At 43.3% G+C, this 24,017-nt stretch overlaps 1 protein-coding gene across 3 annotated transcripts in view; it reads left to right on the forward strand.

Moving 5' to 3' along the window:
- HUS1 (HUS1 checkpoint clamp component) overlaps positions 1-24,017 on the forward strand; it is a 127,381-nt gene that overhangs the window by 1,249 nt on the left and 102,115 nt on the right. For 2 of the 3 annotated variants that reach the window (XR_014066687.1, XM_081534018.1), the window contains exons 2-7: positions 2,196-2,323; positions 2,429-2,605; positions 4,297-4,404; positions 5,406-5,480; positions 8,820-8,919; positions 10,652-10,771. Coding sequence is in view for 2 of the 3 variants with exons in the window: in XM_081534018.1 (XP_081390144.1) it covers positions 2,196-2,323; positions 2,429-2,605; positions 4,297-4,404; positions 5,406-5,480; positions 8,820-8,919; positions 10,652-10,771 (708 nt within the window). In the remaining variant the exon portion in view is untranslated. Of the gene's footprint in view, positions 1-2,195; positions 2,324-2,428; positions 2,606-4,296; positions 4,405-5,405; positions 5,481-8,819; positions 8,920-10,651; positions 10,772-12,788; positions 13,034-24,017 lie in introns of those variants that run through there. The other variant, XM_081534017.1, reaches the window with a different exon arrangement.

Genomic DNA, 24,017 nt, shown 5'->3' on the forward strand with positions numbered 1-24,017 from the left:
TTCCACTGTTTGCCCATCTATTTGCCATGAAGTGATGGGACCAAATGCCATGATCTTAGTTTTCTGAATGTTGAGCTTTAAGGCAACATTTTCACTCTCCTCTTTCACTTTCATCAAGAGGCTCTTTAGTTCTTCTTCACTTTCTGCCATAAGGGTGGTGTCATCTGCATATCTGAGGTTATTGATATTTCTCCCAGCAATCTTGATTCCAGCTTGTGCTTCACCCTGCCCAGCATTTCTCATGATGTACTCTGCATAGAAGTTAAATAAGCAGGATGACAATATACAGCCTTGACGTACTCCTTTTCCTATTTGGAACCAGTCTGTTGTTCCAAGTCCAGTTCTAACTGTTGCTTCCTGACCTGCATACAGGTTTCTCAAGAGACAGGTCAGATGGTCTGGTATTCCCATCTCTTTCAGAATTTTCCACAGTTTATTGTGATCCACACAGTCAAAGGCTTTGGCATAGTCAATAAAGCAGAAGTAGATGTTTTTCTGGAACTCTCTTGCTTTTTCGATGATCCAGCGGATATTGGCAATTTGATCTCTGGTTCCTCTGCCTTCTCTAAAACTAGCTTGACCATCTGGAAGTTCACAGTTCACCTATTGCTGAAGCCTGGCTTGGAGAATTTTGAGCATTACTTTACTAGCATGTGAGATGAGTACAATTGTGTGGTAGTTTGAGCATTCTTTGGCATTAACTTTCTTTGGGATTGGAATGAAAACTCACCTTTTCCAGTCCTGTGGCCACTGCTGAGTTTTCCAAATTTGCTGGCATATTGAGTGCAGCACTTTCACAGAATCATCTTTCAGGATTTGAAAGAGCTCAACTGGAATTCCATCACCTCCACTAGCTTTGTTCGTAGTGATGCTTTCTAAGGCCCACTTGACTTCACATTCCAGGATGTCTCGCTCCGGGTGAGTGATCACACCATCGTGATTATCTGGGTCATGAAGATCTTTTTTGTACAGTTCTTCTGTGTATTCTTTCCACCTCTTCTTAATATCTTCTGCTTCTGTTAGGTCCATACCATTTCTGTCCTTTATCGAGCCCATGTTTGCATGAAATGTTCCCTTGGTATCTCTAATTTTCTTGAAGTGATCTCTAGTCTTTTCCAATCTGTTGTTTTCCTCTATTTCTTTGCACTGATCGCTGAGGAAAGCTTTCTTATCTTTCCTTGCTATTCTTTGGAACTCTGCATTCAGATGGGAATATCTTTCCTTTTCTCCTTTGCTTTTCACTTCTCTTCTTTTCACAGCTATTTGTAAGGCCTTCTCAGACAGCCATTTTGCTTTTTTGCATTTCTTTTCCATGGGGATGGTCTTGATCCCTGTCTCCTGTACAATGTCACGAACCTCTGTTCATAGTTCATCAGGCACTCTGTCTATCAGATCTAGTCCCTTAAATCTATTTGTCACTTCCACTGTATAATCATAAGGGATTTGATTTAGGTCATACCTGAATGGTCTAGTGGTTTTCCCTACTTTCTTCAATTTAAGTCTGAATTTGGCAATAAGGAGTTCATGATCTGAGCCACAGTCCGCTCCTGGTCTTGTTTTTGCTGACTGTATAGAGCTTCTCCATCTTTGGCTGCAAAGAATATAATCAATCTGATTTCAGTGTTGACCATCTGGTGACGTCCATGTGTAGTTCTCTTGTGTTGTTGGAAGAGGGTGTTTACTATGACCAGTGCGTTCTCTTGGCAAAACTCTATTAGCCTTTGCCCTGCTTCATTCTGTACTCCAAGGCCAAATTTGCCTGTTACACCAGGTGTTTCCTGACTTCGTACTTTTGCATTCCAGTCCCCTATAATGAAAAGGACATCTTTTGTTGGCGTTACTTCTAAAAGGTCTTATAGGTCCTCATAGAACCATTCAACTTCAGCTTCTTCAGCATTACTGGTTGGGGGATAGACTTGGGTTACTGTGATATTGAATGGTTTGCCTTGGAAACCAACAGAGATTATGCTGTCCTTTTTGAGATTGCATCCAAGTACTGCATTTCGGACTCGTTTGTTGACCATGATGGCTACTCCATTTCTTCTAAGGGATTCCTGCCACAGATAGGAGTGGAAACGTTGATTTTCCCACTGGGAAGCTCACTGTGTGCAACTCGTAATTCTGTGTGCTAAATTGGTGTTTTGGATATTTAACGTAGTTCTTGGTTAATTCTTTACTGGAACCTTTCACTATAGGAGTTAGTAACATGATAGCCAAGCTTGCCAAAACCTGCACTCTGCGCATCAGCCCGGATAAGTTGAACTTCATCCTCTCTGACAAAGTGGCCAATGGAGGGGTGAGCATGTGGTGTGAGCTGGAACAGGTGAGTGGAGGCTCCCGAGAGGCCTGCATCCCGCTCCCTCTCTCCCCACCCCCGCCGAATTCCACTGGAAAGGGCACAAATGTCCCCCTCTTTTCCTTCCCTTAGGAGAACTTCTTCAGCGAATTTCAAATGGAAGGTGTCTCCACAGAAAACAATGAGATTTATTTAGAGCTCACATCAGAAAATTTATCTCGAGCCTTGAAAACTGCCCAGAATGCCAGAACTTTGAAAATTAAGCTGACTAATAAACACTTTCCCTGCCTTACAGTTTCTATAGAGCTGGTGAGTAGGAAGCTACTATTTCTGAAACTTTCCGGAAGGAATTAGAAGTAGTTATATAAGCCTTGGCTTTCTACAGGAGAAGCTAATTGGTCTTATTAAAATGAGAGATCGGTACATCACTATTTTTTCATTGGAGTTGGGTCCTCCTCATATTTAAATAGCATTGTGATCTCATAATATTCAGTGAGGATGCTGCTCTTCCTATGAAATAACATTTCTGCATCTTTCTTCTCAGATCTGCATATCCTAGCATGTCCATTTCTTTTAGTGGTATTGTCATCTAGTCTAAAAACCATTTTTGCCTTTGAAAAGTGTTTGTGTGTCCCTCCCTTATCCCCTCACTTCTGCTGCTGACACCTTTAAATGACCTTTGGTTTTCAAGGAATACGTTTATCTTCCACCCTACTACCAGGTGAATTTAATGCACAGGTCTCTTCAGAACACATGTACCCCACAGGGTCTCACTGCTTACAGAATGAGGTTGACATTTCTCATGTGCTGTCCAAAGCCCTTCAAGTGTGGCTTAACCCACTGTAGAGCCACTTACCTGCCCTGAGTGGTTTTCCATGTATGTCCCATTCTTTCCCAGCTCCCAGGCTTGGGTGAGGTTGGGTCTTCTACTTGGAGTCTGTGATCTTCTCACTTGTTGAAGCCTTTTCTTCCTCTAGTGCCCAGCACCAATGCTGCCTCCTTCCCAGCCTTCCCTTATCCTGGCAACCTCTCCTTTATCCTTTCTGTGTACTTTACTTTTACTGTGAGTATTATATTCCATTTTATGCTCTTTATGGAGGATTTCTCAACTGTATTTTTTAATTGAACTGTAGTTGTTTTACAGTGTTGTGTTGTTAGTTTATGCCTTACAGCAAAGTGATTGAGTTATACATATATAAGCATTCTTATTTTAATATTCTTTTCCATTCTGGTTTATCTCAGGATATTGAATATAATTCCCTGTGCTATGCAGTTGGACCTTGTTGTTTATCCATTCTGTATGTAATGGTTTCCATCTGCTAATCTCAAACTCCCAGCCTCTGAAGGCTGTTTCTGGCAGCCTCCTCCATTCCTCTTTTCAGGTCTGATCTCCGAAGCTTGAGCATCAGCATACAGCTTCTGCCCATACGGTTGGACGTGTGTCTGAGGCTGCAGAGTGTGAGGAAAGTGGCATCACCGGTCTGTGCAGGGCTCTCTTCATGCTGCCTTCTGTAAATTGCTTAACTGCATTCTCTTCCAAGGCTCCACAGCTCACCCTCTGTCCCTGCTGGTCTCCCTGCCTTCCTGTGAGGGAACATTCAGGGTGTGGGAACCTTTCTTCATAGCTCTCAGGCCCTGGGGTGCAGGCCCCATCCTGATTCCTTTCTGGTTCTTTTTCTCTTTGCTTTTGTTACATGAAGATTTTCTTGTCCTTTCTGAAGCCTGAGGTCTTCTGCCATGTTTCAGTAGATGTTCTGTGAGAATCATTCCGTATCTAGGTACGTTTTTGATGTGTTTGTGGGAGGAGTGAGCTCCACATCCTACTCCTCCACCATCCTAATCACTCGCTTCTTTAACTTCCTTTTTCTAAGCTCTGTTAAATACGTGTTGAATGAATGTTGGTGACTGAATTGAGAACACTTAGGTTTGGTATCAACATTTTTTGTCTTTCAGTTCTTTATTTTTTAAGTATTGATGTGTTTTAATTCTTCTCTTGGCAGTTATCTGTGTCAAGCAGTAGTCGTGTTGTGACACACGACATCCCCGTGAAGGTTATTCCTAGAAAACTATGGAAGGACTTACAAGAGCCGACGGTCCCAGATGCTGACGTGAGTGATGCCCGGCGTCACCACGTCTTAAATGGTGTGATTTGGATTCTCTGACTTTAAAGTCTTGCTGTAGGTTTTATTTGAAAGTTGTATAGTACCTGAAAAGAGATAATCATATTTAACGGATAGCCCGGGAACAAAAAATTGGAATGTTTTCATTTAGTTGTTTGCATCAATCATCTTAAAGTAGTGTTATAGTAAGGCTACATTCTTTACAGTTAGGAGAGAGAAAGTCTTGCCCTGTAATGGCACTTAAGTAAAACTGAAGTAGCATTTTGGATGACCTTCGCATCTGTCAGGAGTAATGGCCCTAGGCACCAATTTGGGTTTCACAGAACATGTTTTTTTTCTTTGTCTTGTTAGGAGTGATATCCATGGTGTGTGTAATAGCCAGAAGGAGAGGCTGCTTTAGTTCTCCTGACAGGAATCCCAGAGCCACTGGAAAGAAAGATGATGACAAAGGGTCCTTTGCCTCTTGTTGATAATTTATTGAAGAAGAGACCATGAAATAGCATATGGAACATTTACTTGGCTTACAGTAGATGTCTCCGCTGGGAAAAAACCAGCATTGTACCCAGCACTGTTGTAACCCAGTCTGGGCACTGGCACAGAGACTGGCCCCCAGTGTTTTTACACAGAGTAGGAGCCTGCCCCCAAGTCTGGGTGTGAACCCCTTGGAGGATGGCCTCCACTGGTACTGATTCTTACTCCCCCTTGGGTGTGTATGGGGGCATCTCAGCAGCAGGGCTACAGACCTGGAATGAGAGAATGGCCACATGTTTATGGACACTGAGGTCACCGAAGGCAGGCATGAGTTAGTGAAGCTGTAGAATTATTTTTCTTTGTTATATTTTTAAGAAAGAACTTTATTCAGACAATTTAAAAATAAGATTGCAGAGCTTTTAAGAGTACACACATTCCAAACATAGGTAATGAGCACTTGTCAATACTTGACTGTGTTACTATTTTAACACTACTGAGCTTTCTCATTTGCTTTGTAGGTTAGTATATATTTACCAGTCTTGAAGACGATGAAGAGCGTTGTGGAGAAGATGAAGAACATCAGCAATCACCTTGTAAGTTCTGACTTCTTTGAAAAGAGCTCCCAAGTGTGTAGTCTTGGCTGCGTGTACTCGGAGGAGCCTTGTCTGGTGGGGCTTGATGCCCTCCATGTGGTGTCTGCGTGGGGTGTCCCTCACCTCCTGGCTCTGGGGGCTTGGCCTGTTGTTGATGGCCTATGATTTTACAGGTGAAACCTGCTCTGCATCTTCTCAACTCTCCTCTCTGATATTTGGCCTAGTCTCCCAAATTTATAATAGTCATAGTATATTAACAATACATTTAATGGTTCTAACTTTCTTTCCATATGTTTTGGACAGCATATTATGTATTTTATCTGATAGTGTACCTATTTTCTTATGATCACTGATGCTGGCAGTGAGTGGAATGTCCTATCTACTTGCCAAATATCTCTATGAGTCCAAGACAGGGATCCCCCAGGACACATTCCCCTTCCTAGAAGCAGCTCTTAGGCCAGGTAGAGGGGCATGTTTACTTCCCTGTTTACTTTTGTGACATTTACGCTCAGTGTCTGTGAAACACTGAATGTGACAGTGACAGTGATGGAAAGTTGTGAAGAATTGTCCTTCACTCCTGGGGTTCTCCTGAATTCTTCAGTCACCCCCGAAACTCATTTGATTATGTCCCTAGGTGTTGTAGACACGACTGTCCTCCTGATGAAACTTGTGCTCTTTAGCGTCTGCAGACTGGTTACCTGCCACATGGCCGTCCCCTGCCTGCAGAAATTCTCTGGACCCTTGTCCATCCCCACAGCACTGCTGCTCTCCAAGCCTGTCTCTGCCATTTCACGCTTGGCTGTTTCTTTCCCATCGTCCCCTGGAAAGCACTTAGCCCTTCTCACTGTTCATGGAAATTCCAGACTCTCCCACTGCCGTGGATGTAAGCCCCTCCTCTGCCAAGCTGCTCTGTTCACTGCTATGTGAAAAGTTGCCTGCTAACATCTGGGAACCAATCCTAAACTGGCCGCTTCCTGAAAAGGGAAACTGTCTTAACCATCTCTGCATGACAGCCACTCAACTGTGGGGTTGCCACTCAGCAGGTGGATAATAGGTGTTAGCGCACAGACCTGGAATGAAATTTAGCTTCAGGAGATCTTTGCCATTACCAAAGTTTTCTGAAGCCTAGAAAATGTTTATGGACTGTTTTATTTCTGCAGTTGTGCTCACTTGAGAGTAATTTCCTTTCATGACTTACTCTGTAGATTTCACTTTAATTTACAATGACTTCCCATGAAACAGTGTGTGCCATGCAGACATGAGTGTTCTCCTGTGCCTGTCCTGATGTTGATCCAGTTGTCAGGCTGGAGGCTTCTTTTGGGGATATCCTGGAGCCCTTGAGAGGCCCAGGAGAGAAAAGGCAGGACAGTTAATTCAAGGACCCAGTTATTTGTTCTTTGTGTCCAATGGAAATGAGTCGTCAAACTAGCTTAGATTAAACCATCAGAAATTAAAAAAAAAAATCATCAGAGGTGTTTTTCTCTTCCCTGGAGTGTTTAAAAACAAGGATTTTGTGGAGTGGCTACTGCACTGTGAAATACTAAATGTAAAGTGATCAAGCATATGGAAAATTGGAGTAACCAAGGGCATAACAATTTTAACTTGAATAACCAGAATTCTGTGTCTGAAGATGACAGGCTAGAGAATCAAGGAAAATGAGTAGGACTCAACATATTGGAAACATCTCCTCCAGTCAGAGGCCCAGCAGCCCTTGTTGAGGCACCTTCCTTACTTCCTTTAGTGAGAGACGTGGCCATTGGGGGTGGGTCGTGCGTGTGACTCGGGTGGGAGCAGAAGAAGCAGCCATTGACTGCCAAGAGTCTCCATCAGGTTTTAAGGCATTGGGATCCCCTTCAGACTAGAATGCAGGTTCTAGTTCAGGAGGCCTACAGTGGGGACTGATTTCTGACGAGCGCGCAGCGATGCTGTTTCTGTGGTGCTGCTCCATGGTCAGAGCAGTGCTGTGTTACACCTTACATGTTGTTTCAGCTTCACAGAAGCAGACTTGGGGCAGGAGGCATCATGATACGCTGGCAGAGCTGAGTCCTTGGAGCCACCCCCAGCCCCCACTAAGTGGTGTACCCTGGTGGAAAGTGTTATCCAGCATAACAGTCACAGAGGCTTTGTTACTTTTTATCAATTGAGATAAGTTATGTTAGATTCCCAGTGCGTCTCATCACTGTTCCATGAATGATCGGTAGTTATCATTAAGGAAATCTCTGAAAGAAGTCAGATCTCATGCAGGTCCTTAAGAGCAGAGTATCTTTTTTATTTTGTTGCTCGAATGAGAAACAGAATTCACTAGTTTTAAGGAGCAAGAATGAGGAATACTAAGTGGTACTCCTAAGTAAATCTGAGATTTAGTTGTGGCCAAGCCCTGCAGAACAGGGTGTCCTCCACTCGTCCTGGGGCCTCTTCCCTCTTGCTGTACCTCTGCAGTGGCTCCCTAGTGAAACGACCGCCTTTATCTGCAGTGGCTTGGTGGCAGTTTTGTATTGTTGGTTGAACAAAATGTTGACTTTACACTGCTGCATGGGCTTTCCAAAGACCTGCCAGACTTTAGAGATGGCCAGATGTTGATGTCAGAAGGCGAAATGTAGTGTGCTTTGGACAAATGGCCAAAATCTTAAGCTGTATCATGGTACCTGTTTCTTTCTCTGAACTTCGTTTCTAGATTTTGTGTAGTTTAGAGACCCTGTTGGTTGGTGCAGGGTAGAGTGTAAAATGAAAGGGCCCCTCTGATCCTGAGGGAAGTCATGGGCACTGTTTGGGCAGGCAGGGGCCACAGCGATCAGTCACCAAGCCCAGCTGTCCTCTGAGTGCAGAAAACACAACAGCCACACGGCGCCACAGCTTGGTGGAGTCTGGATCCCTGACGGCATCTCCGGGTCTTTCTGAATTTGGAAATCTCACTTCCCCATGTCTGAGATTATTCTTTAGATACATGATTATATTCTCCTAATAGATAGTTTGGTCCATTTGTGGAAATAAGGCAGTTAGTGAGCTTATCGCTTCACATTTTCTTCTGGTTCTCCTTGCTCTGTTTTATAGGAGTTGCACAATGTCTGCATTGTCAGAGCTGCTAGCAAGGCCCCCCAGCCTCACCTATTTTCAGAGCTTCCTAATGCACTCTGCACGCTGAGGGGCTGCTCTCTGGAGATTTTTTAAGTCCCTGTGCTCGGGCCTTGTCTTCTATTGCTGATGCCATGTGGGGTTTGGTGCTATCTGAAGTGTCCTGGGATTTGTGGGATTACTTTGTCACCTGGTTTGTTGGAAGCTGATGTCCACTTTTTATTTCCCTTTTGCTTTTCTTAAGACTGTAAAATACTCAATTTGCAGATTATTGAAGCAAACCTAAATGGAGAATTGAACTTGAAAATAGAAACTGAGCTAGTGTGTGTTACAACTCACTTTAAAGATCTTGGAAATCCTCCGTTAGGTGAGTTTCCTGGTGGGTTATATTTTGCATGTGATAAATTGTTCAGATGACATACCATACCGAGGTCTCTAGATGGAAAAGAATTGAACTTTGGGTGACTGTGTTTCAGGCTCAGGAAGGGAACACATATTGGGTTGGGTCATTTGTTACTGCAGTGTGGTCGGAAGGTAAACCTCCTGGATGTGAGGAACTGGAGTATGGGCCTGAAGGCTTCCTTGTTCCTCATCTGCAAAACTTAGCCTTGGGCTCAACAACGTCCAGGAGCCCTTCTAGCTCTTCACTTGCTGTGCTTTCTACCAAAAACTACAATTTCTCACCTGGGTGGAGTCAGAAATGTAGATGACACTTTTTATTTTCTCCTGCTTTTTATGTGTGTATGTAAAAAGTAATTTTTTAAAAAAATTATTGGAATATAGTTGATGACTTACAATGTTTTGTTGGTTTCAGGTGTATGGCACAGTGATTCAGTTATACATATATGTGTATCTGTTCTTTTTCAAATTCTTTTCCCATGTCCGTTACTACTACTATTGAGTATAGTTCCCTGTTTTGTGTAATAGGTCCTTATTGTTTATTTTATATATAGTGGTATATATATATCTGTACGTTGATCCTAATTTATCCTTCTAATTTATCCTTCCCCTTCACCTGTCCTCTTCGGTAACCATAAGTTTGTTTTCTAAATCTGTGAGTCTGTTTCTGTTTTGTAATTAAGCTCATTTGTATCAATGTTTTAGATTCCACATACAAGGATATCATATGGTATTTGTCTTTCCCTGACTTAGTTTGATGATCTCTAGGTCCATCCATGTTACTACAGATGACATTATTTCATTCTTTTTTATGGCTGAATAACATACCACATCTTTATCCACTCCTCTGTTGTTAGACATTTAGGTTGCTTCCCTGTCTTGGCTATCGTAAACAGTGCTGGAATGGACATTGGGTTGGTTGAGTAGATTGGCTCAGGGATTAGAGTTGTCTGCTGCAGAGCTCACAGTGGTGGGCAGGCTATGGGAGGGAGGTCCAACAGGGAACGACACAGAGGCCCTGGGAAGGTGCCACTCTGTGAAAACCATTTAGTCACCCATGTGTTCTGAAGTAGGTTTAATAAGACTCCTTCCACTTTTAGAATTAAAATTACTTGCTACCAGTTTGCTTATTAGAGACACATTGTAACTTAGCATTGCAAGAGAATTTTACCTTATAGTGAAGGGCATGCCTTGGAGCAAAGTGAAATCCATGTGAATAAAGCTTTGACAGTAGTTATATGAAGTGACTTATTTTTGTGTTGCTCATTTTGTTTATTTTAGTAAATTACAAAGAGAGTCTTTGATACCTTCCCAGAGTTGAAAGGATGTTTTCTTCCCTTTCATTCCACTTTATAATGAGAGGGCTTGATTTAGCTGTATATGGTCTTGTTTTGGGGATGGTTTTTTTGGCCCTACCACAAGCCATTTGGGATGTTAGTTTCCCGACTGTCAACAGTGAAAGCATTGAGTCCTAACCACGGGACTGCCAGGGAATTTCCATAGCACAGTATTTTAAAGAGTCAATACTTAGTAAATGCTTGCTTGGTGAATGATCACATTTATATTATGCAGTGTTTCTGTAGGTTCTCAAGTCAGTGGTCAGGTAAACCATTTATTTATGTGAACAGTCATTGTGCAATCTCTCGCTTCCCTGTTTCACTGGAAGATAATTGTGTCTTAAAATGTTCCTGTCGTTTTAGCTTCCGAAAATCCTTCTCAAGATAGGAACTCAGAACAAATGGCTGAAGTGCACATAGATATTAGGAAGCTCCTACAGTTCCTTGCTGGACAACAAGTAAATCCTACAAAGGCCACTTGCAGTAAGTTTGCATTTTGATTTGTTTTTCATATTTCAAGCACTGTAATCAACTGTAGTCTTACACATTGTATACAGTCTCATAAATGCAGAGACAGCTCGGTCACTCTTGGACTCCAGTTTCCTGAGTAGTCCCTGGCAGATGGGTCTGGACTGCCTCACCTGGTGTCATACATGAGTCTGCATCCACAGAGAAGCTGCATATGGGCAGAGGCACCTGGCCCCATCTTGCTGTGTTACTCTAACCTTATGGTTGCAGGGTCTCTGTCTCCATTGGGCTTGGATTTAAGTTTCCATCTCAAAGCATTTCTTTCTTTCCTGTGTCAGCCTGACATGTTCCAGTTGTCCTGTGTCTTGTCATCTGTGCTACCTACTGACCTTTTAATAATGGCTTTTAATGGCACTCTTGATTCTGGATGGCCTTGTCTTTCTTGTTTTCACATGTTTTTTCACCCTTCAGTCCTTGATTACAGATGAGGAAAGACTCACTTGCTGAGAATGTTTCAAGGATATCTCTGTTTCCTTGCTACTGAGATCACAGCAATTGAAAGAAAACTGTGGCCTTGCTTGGAGGTGACATCTCTTTATTTGTGAATTCCCAGTCTGAGCACTCAGCCACCAGTGAACAGAGCTGAGAAGGGTGACCCAGGAATATAGGATGCCTAATAATTGTCAGATAGTCAGCACTGTAGAGAACGAGTAGGAGATTCCCGAAGGTTCTCCAGTGAAGGAGGAGAGACCCCTGGAAGGGAGTGGCATTAGTGCATGAGGACTGTACTGGTGGTGAGGGTGCAGAAGGAGGAGTGCAGAAAATCTCAATAGGGAAGGAGCAGTGAGCTGCTGAGTCGTGGGGCAGGGGCCAGGGTCTGCCTGCACTGCATCTAAAGAAGTTATGGTGTGGACACCCCTAAGGCTGAGAATGGGGATGCACTGCTTCAGCATGAGGTCCTCCCAGTTTAAGACAGTACTTCTCAAACTGTCTGCATGCACAGGGCCCCTTGGGGACCTGGCTGAGTGCAGATGCCTCTTCAGTGCTCTGACTTGAGTCATCGAGGCTGGCTGATGCCCCACTGTGGGTCCTTGGAAGCCATTCTTCCTGTCTGCATAGGGGAAGTGTAGGGAGTGGGGGTTGTGGCCCCAGCTGCCGTGCAGGGAGGGGGACCAGAAGATTATGACAGCCAGAATCGAGTTTCTCACAGTTTCTTTCTTACCCCAAACCTTTTCTACCAGTGGTTCTGGCTTTGTGGCAGCATCCTGCAGGTGTTTGCTCACTTCCCACCTCTGGTGGGGATGGGGGCGCTTTCCCCAGCATCCTCAGTCTCCACTGCCACCTGTGTGTCCAGCACCTCTTCTGATGAGTGTCCTTCTGCTGGTCCCTTGTGTCCCTTCCTGACTTGCCATTCTCTTGGGATTGGTCTCAGCAGCTGGCTGTGTGCTCTTTGTCTGCCTTTCTTCTGCCACCTGGCTTGATCTGGCTTCAGCTAGCTTTCCTTGGGTGTGGCGTGCCCCACTGCCCCTGTAACTTCTGCCCTCAGTGATACAACCCTGGCAGCTGGGCTGCTTTCATGCTGTGGCAACACCTCTTCCTCTTGGCTGGCTTCTGTTTTGAGTCTTAGACCCAGTGCCTCGTTGCTCATCCTAGACTGCATGATGGCTGCCCTTGCAAACTGCCTCCTGCTCTCTAGCAAGACCCTGTGTGCTTGCCTCTTCTCAGCACATGCCCGGGACTCACTGGCAAGAAGCTGCTTTTTCCTGGAAGGACATTGACTTGAGTACATGTGGTTTCTGGGAAGTTTGCCCTGTGGCTTGTTGCCCCAGAGACCTCGGCCTCTTCCTTGGTGGCAAATGAGCTGGCCTGAGCCAGGCCCCTTGTTTGGCATCAGCTGGGATGGTGGAGACTGGTCACCTTGGGAGGGCCTGGGTGCTCCAGGAGAGGCTTGGGGGAGAAACTGCTGCAGTGCAGTGCTGAAAGTGTGTGTGTAGAATTGGTCTCTACAGTAAAGGATTTCCTCTCTCCTTAGATATTGTGAAGGACAAGATTGTTCACTTTGACCTGCTCCATGAAGATGTTTCCCTGCAGTATTTCATCCCAGCATTGTCATAGCCCTGCCTTGTGGGCTCAGGAGCTCAGGGACCTTGGTTGGACCCACAGCAGTGGAATCCTTTTTTTTTTTTTTTTTACTTTTTTTTCCTTCTATGATATTTTCAATAGAAATTGAATTAATGAGTTAATGAAACACAGTTGGATAAACATTTCTTCATATTACTTCTTTGTTCTGTCTGTTTTGCTTTGTAGATGTTGAAAGAAAAAATTTATTTATTCAGACTTTCAGCTTTTCTAATTGAACTTGTGAAAATCCTTCTGTAGTTTGAATTGGTGTAGTAATCAAAATTGGCAAAAAAAAAATAATGTTTGCCAAGCCTAGCACTTTTCCTCAAGGCATTGTTTCCAGCTCAGCATATTGTTGTGGGAACAGACTTGAAGCAATTAGGTTTCTGTGTACTTGGAGCCCAAGAAGGCGAGGTTGGCCCTCTTGCCACCTCCATCCTGTAGAGGGTCCCGGGGGGGTCTGGGTACAGCATGTATGGTCTCATCATGATGCCCATGAAGATTTTAGTTGGCTCTTCTGTTGCCATCAGGAGGATGCATGGGCAGGGCCTGGCCAGGTCAGAGCAGTGCAGACATTCTGAGGCTTCACAGTGTGGCTTCTGTATTTGGCAGAGTAGGTTCAGCAATCAGCCCTGGGCCACACAGCTAGTGGCAGGGATAGGATATGAACACGGGAATTCTGGTTTCCCTTTCCCTCACTTCTGCTACAAGACCAGAATATAGAGTGATACATTTCAGAGTTAAGTCACCAACCATTTGAGGAATCTGTAAAAAACATGTTAGTTTTAAATCTGATCTGGTAAAGTAGGTTTACATGCAGTTTTTAAAATGTCAGAAAGCCAGATATAATCTCCCACAGCTTGTATAGTGTTTATTTAAGTAAACTTGATTTGAATAGTTTTAAGGAGGTGTGGGTATAGCCAAAGGAGTCTTCCTTGGAGTTGAGAAACAGGGTCTCTTTCTGATTCTCAGCCAGACTTGCTGCTTCATGTTTACCTTGGCCTCTGCCTCCCACAGAGCTGTTGACTGAGGACAGTCCTTCTTCCTACACTGGAGGAGCTAGTAGACATGGTGATTTAGGGAAACATGGTCCTGCTTTTCACCCAGGGCAGAATTTCACTAAGTCAGGAAATAGCAGCTGAGTCTGTTTAAAGAAAAGAGTATAGTTTGAGAAATTAACTTATTTCAGAACTAATGGCTGCAGTGTTGAGGTCTCTTTTTAAACAGCTTTCTGGGTGCTAGAGACACACTTTGGCTGACTGGGTGTGTGGAGAGTTCTCCTGGGTAGTTGTGCTCAGGCCCATGTTGCTTTGGGAAACATGTCTGGAGCTGTTTGGGGGCCATCCTGTGCTGGGTCAGGGATGTCTAAGAACCCAGGCGCCTTGTCATCCTCTGTACAGGGACTGCTTGTCCACTGTGATCCCCAGGGCCTGGTGGAAGCAGTCTGGGATGTGACTTTGACTTAGTCCTAAGCTGGCATTCTGGCTCTGTCCCAGGAGCCAGATTTTTCTGCAGTGCATGTTGCGGTCAGTGCATTTTCCATGATAGCAGTAGCCTTTTTCAGAACACAGGCTTCCATCTTGCATATGTGTTTTCAGGGCCTACAGAGCTTCCCCTTGGCAGTGCCCTGGGAGGTCACATATATTGTGGATTGGTCTGCAGAGCATCCCGTATGGAGAGTGGGTGCAGTTTGTACAACATGAATGATGATCACAGATCTGCCGCACACGTACAGTTAACATTACAGCAAGTGTTGCTGTTAACACTGCTTAAGGAAGCTGCAGTCACATTGCTCCCAGTCCTCTACTACAGAGTTTCCACAACACATTCTTACCATGCTTGCATTAAAAGCATAGGTGTTCTCCTTTTATAGGCAGTGCCTCAGTTTATATACAGTATGTTGAAAATGCAGAATGGAACAATTACTGAAGGAATCTGTCAACACAGGGAACTTGTACAAAATGCAGGTGGTTCTTCTTGTGCACAAGCATCTCACATTAACTTCGAAACGTGTACCTAGATTCCACCCAACCTGCTGCCATGTTAAGATAGTTAATAATGTCTGCCATGTTCACCCACAAAGATCAGGTCTTTTGAAGTGCAAATAGAGAGATAGGAGCAATAAAACTGGCCATCTTCTGGTACATTCCTAATTATTGTGAAGGTCGAACTGAAATCTGTGGGTGGTCTCACGACCCTTGCATACTAAATAGCATATTCACCCCTTGGTATTCTATAATCACTCATGGAAGTTGGATTTCTTACGTTAAATATGAAGACACAAGAGAGAAGGTACTTTATATGAAGACCTAAATAAATTGTTTCCATTATACTGACCATGTGTATCAGGTATTGTACACACTGAATTATATTGTTGTACACACTGTACATTGAATTGGAAAATTAACCATATGCTCTCAGATTTTCCCTGTGTGATGACTATATCCTATGACCAGTCTTGGGGGCTAACTTGACATCTGCTTTAGGGAACAGTGGATACCTATCCTTGTCCCCGTCCATATGCAGATCCTGTTGCCATATGCAGATCTGTCTGCCACCATCTGAGAAACCACCTTTGTTCAAACCTCTTGGAATCCTTGAAGGGTTTGATTTCATAGGTAGGGTCATCCAGCTTCTTAATACCTTGGAGACCCCCTTAACTTGTGTCCACGGTGACCATGGAAAGAGAAATCTCATCCAGGTAGCCAAGGTAATAACAGTCCATCTGCGAGGCCTCTTGTTCATCCTGAGTCGTCATTGGCAGATGTCTGGACCAAAAGACTCTCTTAGGCTGCAGTGGATAATGTGCCCCTGGCTCCCAAAACACAGGCTATAGGAGAAACAGCCTGGTACCTGAATGCTCTTCCCTCTGTGCAGCTCCTTCCTGGCTGTCACCGTCTCTGAAGAGATGTGGCACCATGAGGGTCAGCCTTGAGAACACGCGACTGGAGCCAGCACAAACTGCCCAGAATTCAAGCAGCACGCAGGCTGCCCCCAGGGTGTCCTGGCCATCTACCAGCCTTGGGGCCCTGCTCAGGGACATCTGCCAATGAGAAGGATCTCAGAGTAGCCAGGACTATACCATCTGCTATGGATCCTTCCTACCAAGGAGGGAGTGACAGAGAAAAAGAGGTCCCTGGGTGGGTCTCCTAATGGGATTAGGTAACAGTCGCAGGGTCTGAATGTGAACTCAGCCAGGGGTGAGGTATGAGAGCGAGAGGGCTCTGTCCATAAATGCTACCATGGAACTGAGGGCTTACTGGGTCAGCATTTAGAGTAGGATTAATATTTCCCCAGTGTCTATAAAACCCTTCAGAGTCCACCATCTGACGCTCTTTTGATTAACTGATTTTATTTTCCTTGCCCCAGCGGTTGAGAAGAGACTCTGCTCCTGACCTTGGGAGAGTCCCAAGGGGTATTCCCTCTAGTCCTTGTCTGCAGTTCTTTCCTAGGCTGTGGTAGGTTCTTCCATGCAAGTGCTGATTCCCTCTCAGCTGAAGACACAAGGGGCTTATCTCTTGGTGCCCAATGTGAGAGAACAAATATTTCAGATATTTTTAACCACTTTTGTACATAGTTCCACCCTTGGGTTGGGAAGATCCCCTGGAGAAGGGATTGGCTACCCACTCCAGTTTTCTTGCCTGGAGAATTCCATGGACAGAGTAGCCTGGTGGGCTACAGTCCATGGGGGTGTTGCAAAGAGTTATACATGACTGAAGCGACTTAGCTTGCAGCACTTCTGCTGGAGAAGGGGAGTGGTGGTCTTCCAGTTACTGGAAATGTAACAGTCCACAGGGTCGCAATGAGTCGGTTACAGCTAAGCGACTAACACTTTCCACCAATTAAACTGAATGTCATCAGAGATGAACTTCCAAGGCAGGACATTTACTCCCTGCCTTCTGCCTGCTGTTCGTATTTGTCCCCATCCTAACTCGGCCTGCTCATCCCCAACGGGCTTAACACATTGGCTAATTTTCTTTCCCCTGTGATAGTGTGAGAGTTAGATGCTCTTTCAGTTCTACATTACAGTTTTCACAGAGCATAGAGGGAGGATAATTGACCCATAGAAATCTAATGATGTTTTCTTTTCCCCTTTGTTCTCTGCAGTCCTGGGGTTTCACTGTAAGTGCCCACAGTTTTGCTCTCTCAGATGAACTCCCATCGACCTTTTGAATGTTAGTTCCATTCTTGTTATTTGTACCCTGTACAACACGATGTACCATGTTTTCCCTCTAGTCACCATTTAGTTGTGCATCCACACACGGCTTTTATTTGTGTGCTTCTTGATCTTCCATCTTCTATCTGGGCCTATTTTTGTTTTACTGGAAAATAAGCTATTTGCTATGGTGCCCGCAGCTGACAATGGACTCTGTTTTTTTTCATATGGTGTCTTACATTAAAGTGCTTTTCTCAGCATGAACCACTGTTTAAGGCCCAATTATATATGCATAGCACTATGGACTTGCACTAATTCCCCCTCAGAATCCAGAGGCCTCAGTCCCTTCAGGATGAGAAGTCGGACTTCACTGCATATCTTAACCCACTTGCAGAGAATCAGACTTTTCTCTCAGAAATGAGGTGAGGGGATGAGGCCATGTGTCTGTGACTTAGGGTTGTTCCCTCTTCCCAGGTGTCTGGGCTGAGGACCATGTTTTTCAGTGGCTTGAGGGAGAGGTGGTCTCCTTAGAGAAGCCAAGTACAAATTCCCAATTTCACAACAAGATTCCCTGTAATAGCTGTTCTTTCACTCAGGGAAGGGGCTAGAGGGTTCAGTGTGCCTGAATACAGCCCAACCTCCAGTCCTGCAACAGCATCTTCAGGGACAACCAAGAATCAAGTGCTGTCACAGCTATGCAGTGTCAAGGCCAGGAATGCAGGCATGTACAACTGCCTAAGACACTGTAGTCCTAATGCATGACACAAACCTTACAGGGAGGGATATGTGGGCTGAGAGTAGCAATCAGGGTCCCCTCGGAGATCTCAGACCCTCCAGAGGGAGATCAGGGCTACCAAACACAAGGCTGATCACTGGAGCAGGCATAGATGGAGGTTCAAGGCTGTACCCTGTCAGTGCCTGGGGCTTCCTCTTGTTATAACAGTATCCCTGGCCCATTTCTGCCTCAAGATTATGCTTAACTCAAAAACCTTTGAATTAGAAGGATGTGCTGCCGTAGGAGGAAAACAGTCTCCCATGCACAGAAGGCAGAGAGTCCCTTACTTCTGAACTGAAGTGAAAGTGAAAAGTGAAATTAGCTCAGTCGTGTCCAACTCTTTGCAACCCCATGGACTATACAGTCCATGGAATTCTCCAGGCCAAAATACTGGAGTGGGTAGCCTTTCCCTTCTCCAAGGGATCTTCCCAACCCAGGGATCAAACCCAGGTCTCCCACATTTCGGGCAGATTCTTTACCAGCTGAGCCACAAAGGAAGCCCAAGGATACTGGAGTGGGTAGCCTATCCCTTCTCCAGCGGATCTTCCCGACCCAGGAATTGAACTGTGGTCTCCTGCATTGCAGGTGGATTCTTTACCAACTGAGCTATCAGGGAAGCCCTATTTCTGAAGTAAGTCAGCTAAATCCATAGAAGAGACTCTGTGAGCATCAACCAAGCTGGACAGCTCAGAGCATGAGCCGGCCAGCAAGCAGCACCTCACAGCACATGGTGGACATCAGCCTGCACAGGTACCGTACACCCATAGCAGGAGAAAGACCCTGGGGGTGGTGGCTCTTGTCTTGACACCACACCCACAGCACCAATAGCAGTTGACACCAAGGCAACGTAGAGAGACCTCCACCCCACCCAAGCTCCATTGAGTTGAGTCTGATGGTGTCCATACACACAGCAAGGGGATCTGAGAAGCTGAGCACCTCTGCTGTTGAGGTGTCTGCAGGGCAGGCCTCTCAAGAACATCAGAAATGATACACCATATTAACAAATTGAATAATAAAAACCATATGATCATCCAATAGATACAGCAAAGTTTTTGACAAAATTCGAAACCCATTTATGATAAAACTCTTCAGAAAGTGGAGATAGAGTGAATTTACCTCAACATATTAATAATAAAGGCCATATATAGCAAACCTACAACAAACATCATTTGCAATAGTAAAAAACTGAAAGAATTTCCTTTAAGATCAGGAGCAAGCCAAGGATGTCCACTCTCAATACCTTTGTTCAGTATAGTTTTGGAAGTCCTAGCCATGACAGTCAGACAAGAAAAAAGAAAGAAATCCAAATTGGAAAAGAAGAAGTAAAAGTGTCACTGTTTGCAGATGACATGATTCATACATAGACACATACATGCTAAAAATATTACCAGAAAGCTACTGGAGCTCATTCATTTTGGTAAAGTTGTAGGGTACAAAGTTAATACACATAAATGTTTTGTATTCCTATACATTAGCAACAAAAGATCAAAAATTGAAATCAAGGAAACAATCCCATTTACTATTGCAACAAAAAGAATAAAATACCTACGAATAGGACTGTGAAGAAAGCTGGGCGCCGAAGAATTGATGCTTTTGAACTGTGATGTTGGAGAAGACTCTTGAGAGTCCCTTGGACTGCAAGGAGATCCAGCCAGTCCATCCTAAAGGAGATCAGTCCTGGGTGTTCATTGGAAGGACTGATGTTGAAGCTGAAACTCCAATACTTTGGCCACCTCATGTGAAGAGTTGACTGATTGGAAAAGACCCTAATGCTGGGAAGGATTGGGGGCAGGAGGAGAAGGAGACGACAGAGGATGAGATGGTTGGATGGCATCACCGACTCGATGGACATGGGTTTGTGTAAACTCCAGGAGTTGATGATGGACAGGGAGGCCTGGTGTGCTGCGATTCATGGGGTCGCAAAGAGTCGGACACGACTGAGCGACTGAACTGAAGCTTACCTAAGGAGGCAAAAGATCTGTACTCAGAAAACTAAGATGCTGATGATAGAAATTAAAGATGACAAACAGATGGAGAGATAATATCATGTTCTTGGATCAAAAGAATCAATATTGCAAAAATGACTATACTACTCAACACAATCTACAGTTTCAAAGTAATCCCTATCAAATTACCAATGGCACTTTTCACAGTTGTTGTTTATTCACTAGGTTGTGTTAGAACAAAAATTTTGCAGTTTGTATGGAAATGCAAAAGACCCTAAATAGTCAAAGCAGTCTTGAGAAAGAAAAACAGGACTGGAAGAACCTGACTCTCTGACTTCAAACTATACTACAAAGCAACAGTCATCAAGACAGTGTGGTACTAGCACAAAAACAGAAATATAGGCCAATGGAATGTGATAGAAACCTCAGAAATAAACCCACACACCTGTGGTCAATTAATCTAACAGTGGCGGGAAGACAATGGAGAAAAGACAGTCTCTTAAAAAAATGGTACTGGGAAAACTGAGCAGCTACACATAAAAGAATGAACCTAGAACATTCCCTAACACATACACCAAAACAAACTCAAAATGGATAAAAAACCTAAATGTAAGGCTGGACACTGTAAAATTCTTAGAAGAAAACATAGGCAGAACACTGACACAAATGACAGCAGTATCTTTTTGGACCCCCCTTCTGTTGTTCAGTTGCCCAGTCGTGTCTGACTCTTTGTGACCCCATGGACTGCAGCACCCCAGCCAGCCCTCCCTGTCCCTCACCATCTCCCAAAGTTTGTTCAAGTTTATGTCCATTGCATCAGTGATGCCATCCAGCCATCTCATCCTCTGACCCTTCTTCTGCCCTCAATCTTTCCCAGCATCAGGGACTTTTCCAATGAATTGGCTGTTCGCACCAGATGACCAAAATATCCTAGAGCGATGCAAATAAAAACAAAAATAAATGAGATCTAATTAAACTTAAAAGCTTTTGTACTTCAAAGGAAACCATAAATAAAAAGACAACCCTCAGAATGGAAAAAAAAATGTTTGCGAATGAAGCAACTGACAAGGGAATAATCTCCAAAATATATAAACAGCTCCAGTAGCTCAGTATCAAAAAACAACCAAGTCAAAAAATGGGCAGAAGACCTAAATAGACATTTCTCCAAAGAAGACATACAGATGGCCAAAAACACATGAAAAGATGCTCAACATCACTAATGAGAATTACAAATCAAAACTACAATGAGGTATCACCTCACACAAGTCAGAATGGCCATCATCAAAAAATCTACAAACAGTTAATGCTGGAGAGATGTGGAGAGAAGGGAACTCTCCTATACTGTTGGTAGTGATGTAAATTAATATACCCACTATGGAGAACAGCGTGGAGGTTCCTTAAAAGACTAAAAATAGAGCTACCATGATGACCCAGCAATCCCACTCCTAGGTATATACCCCAAGAAAATCATAATACAAAGATATATACACCCCAGTATTTGTTGCAGTACTATTTACAATAGCCATCACATGGGAAGCAACCTAAGTGTTCATCAACAGAGAAAGGGATGGATGCTTAGAAAAGTTCAATCTTCCAAGACTGAACCAGGAAGGAATGGAAATTATGAACAACCCAATTACAAGCACTGAAATTGAAGCTGTGATCAAAAACCTCCCAAAAAACAAAAGCCCAGGACCAGATGGCTTCACAAGAGAATTCTATCAAACATTTAGAGAAGAGCTAATGCATATCCTTCTAAAACTCTTTCAAAAAAATTGCAGAGGAAGGAACACTTCCAAACTCATTTGACAAGATCACCATCACCCTGAAACCAAAACCAGACAAAGACAACACAGGAAAGGACAACTGCAGGCCACTATCATTGATGAACATAGATGCAAAAATCCTCAACAAAATTTTAGCAAACAGAATTCAGCAACACATTAAAAAACTCATACACCATGATCAAGTTTGGTCTATTCCAAGGAAGTAAGGATTCTTCAGTATATGCAAGTCAATCTCTGTGATACACCGTATTAACAAATTGAAAGAGAAAAAAACATATGATAATCTCAAGAGATGCAGAAAAAAACCTGTGACAAAATTCAGCACCCATTTATGATTAAAACTTCAAAAAAATGGGCATAGGAGGTGCCTACCTCAACATAGTAAAGGCCATGTATGATAAGCCTACAGCAAACATTGTTCTCAGTGGTGAAAAACTGAAACATTCCCCCTAAGATCAGGAACAAGACAAGGGTGTCCACTTTCACCACTGTTATTCAACATAGTTTTGGAAGTCCTAGCTACAGCAATCAGAGAAGAAAAAGAAATAGAGGGAATCCAGATAGGGAAAGAAGAAGTAAAGCTCTCACTGTTTGCACATGACATGATACTGTACATAGAAAACCCTAAAGATACTATAGAAAATTACTAGAGCTAATCAGTGAATTTAGCAAAGTTGCACGATACAAAATCAACACACAGAAATCACTTGCATTTCTATATACTAACAATGAAAAATCAGAGAAATTAAGGAATCAATCCCATTCACCATTGCAACAAAAAGAATTAATATCTAGGAATAAACTTACCTAAGGAGACAAAAGAACTGTACACAGAAAATTATAAGACACTGATGAAAGAAATCAAAGACGACATAAACAGATGAGAGATAGTCCATGTTCCTGAGCAGGAAAAATGAATATTGTGAAAATGACTATACTACCAAATTCAACCTACAGATTCAACGTGATCCCTATCAAATTACCAATGGCATTTTTCGCAGAACTAGAACAAAAAATGTCACAATTCATATGGAAACACAAAAGACCCCTAAGAGCCAAAGTAGTATTGAGAAAGAAGAATGGAGCTGGAGGAATCAACCTTCCTGACTTCAGATTATACTACAAAGCTACAGTCATCAAGACAGTATGTTACTGGCACAAAAACAGAAATACAGACCAATGGAACAAGATAGAAAGCCCAGAAATAAACCCATGCACTTATGGGTACCTTATTTTTGACAAAGGAGGCAAGAATATACAATGGGGCAAAGACAGCCTAATGGTGCTGGGAAAACTGGACAGCTATATGTGAAAGAATGAAATTAGAACACTTCCTAACACCATACACAAAGATAAACTCAAAATGGATTAAAGACCTAAATGTAAGACCAGAAACTATAAAACTCTTCAGTTCAGTTGCTCAGTCGTGTCCAACTCTTTGTGACCCCATGGACTGTGGCACGCCAGGCTTCCCTGTCTATCACCAACTCCTGGAGCTTGCTCAAACTCATGTCCATCGAGTTGGTGATGCCATCCAACCACCTCATTGTTTTCCCTGTCTCCTCCTGCCTTCAATCTTTTCCAACATCACAAAACTCTTAGAGGAAAACAGGCAGAACACTCGATGATACAAATCAAAGCAAGATCCTCTGTGACCCACCTCCTAGAGTAATGGAAATAAAAACAGAAGTAAATATGTGGGACCTGATTAAACTCATAAACTTTTGCGCAGCAAAGGAAACTATAAGCAAAGTGAAAAGACAACCCTCAGAATGGGAGAAAATAATAGCAAATGAAATAACTAATAAAGGATTAATTTCCAAAATATACAAGCAGCTCATACAACTCAATACCAGAAAAACAAACAATCCAACCAAAAAGTGGGGAAAAGACCTAAACAGACATTTCTCCAAAGAAGACATACAGATGGCTAACAAACACATGAAAAGATGCTCAACATCGCTCATTATTATAGCAATGCAAATTAAAACTACAATGAGATATCACCTCACATCGGTCAAAATGCCCATCATCAAAAAGTCTACAAACAAATGCTGGAGAGGGTGTGGAGAAAAGGGAATGCTCTTGCACTGTTGGTGGGAATGTAAATTGATACAGCCACTATGGAAGACAGTGTGGAGATTCCTTAAAAAACTAGGAATAAAACCACCATATGACCCAGCAATCCCACTCCTAGGCATATACCCTGAGGAAATCAAAATTGAAAAAGGCACATGTATCCCATTGTTCACTGCAGCACTATTTACAATAGGTAGAACATGGAAGCAGCCTAGATGTCCGTCGATAGATGAATGGCTAAAGAAGTTGTGGTACACATACACAATGGAATATTACTCAGCCATAAAAAGGAACTCATTTGAGTCAGTTCTGATGAGGTGGATGAACCTAAAGCCTATTATACAGAGTGAAGTAAGTCAGAAAGAGAAAGATAAATATTGTGTACTAACTCATATAT

The sequence above is a fragment of the Giraffa tippelskirchi genome, chromosome 10, assembly GCF_054371585.1.
Source record: "Giraffa tippelskirchi isolate mGirTip1 chromosome 10, T2T-mGirTip1v1.2.pri, whole genome shotgun sequence".
In the NCBI taxonomy this organism is placed as follows: domain Eukaryota; kingdom Metazoa; phylum Chordata; class Mammalia; order Artiodactyla; family Giraffidae; genus Giraffa; species Giraffa tippelskirchi.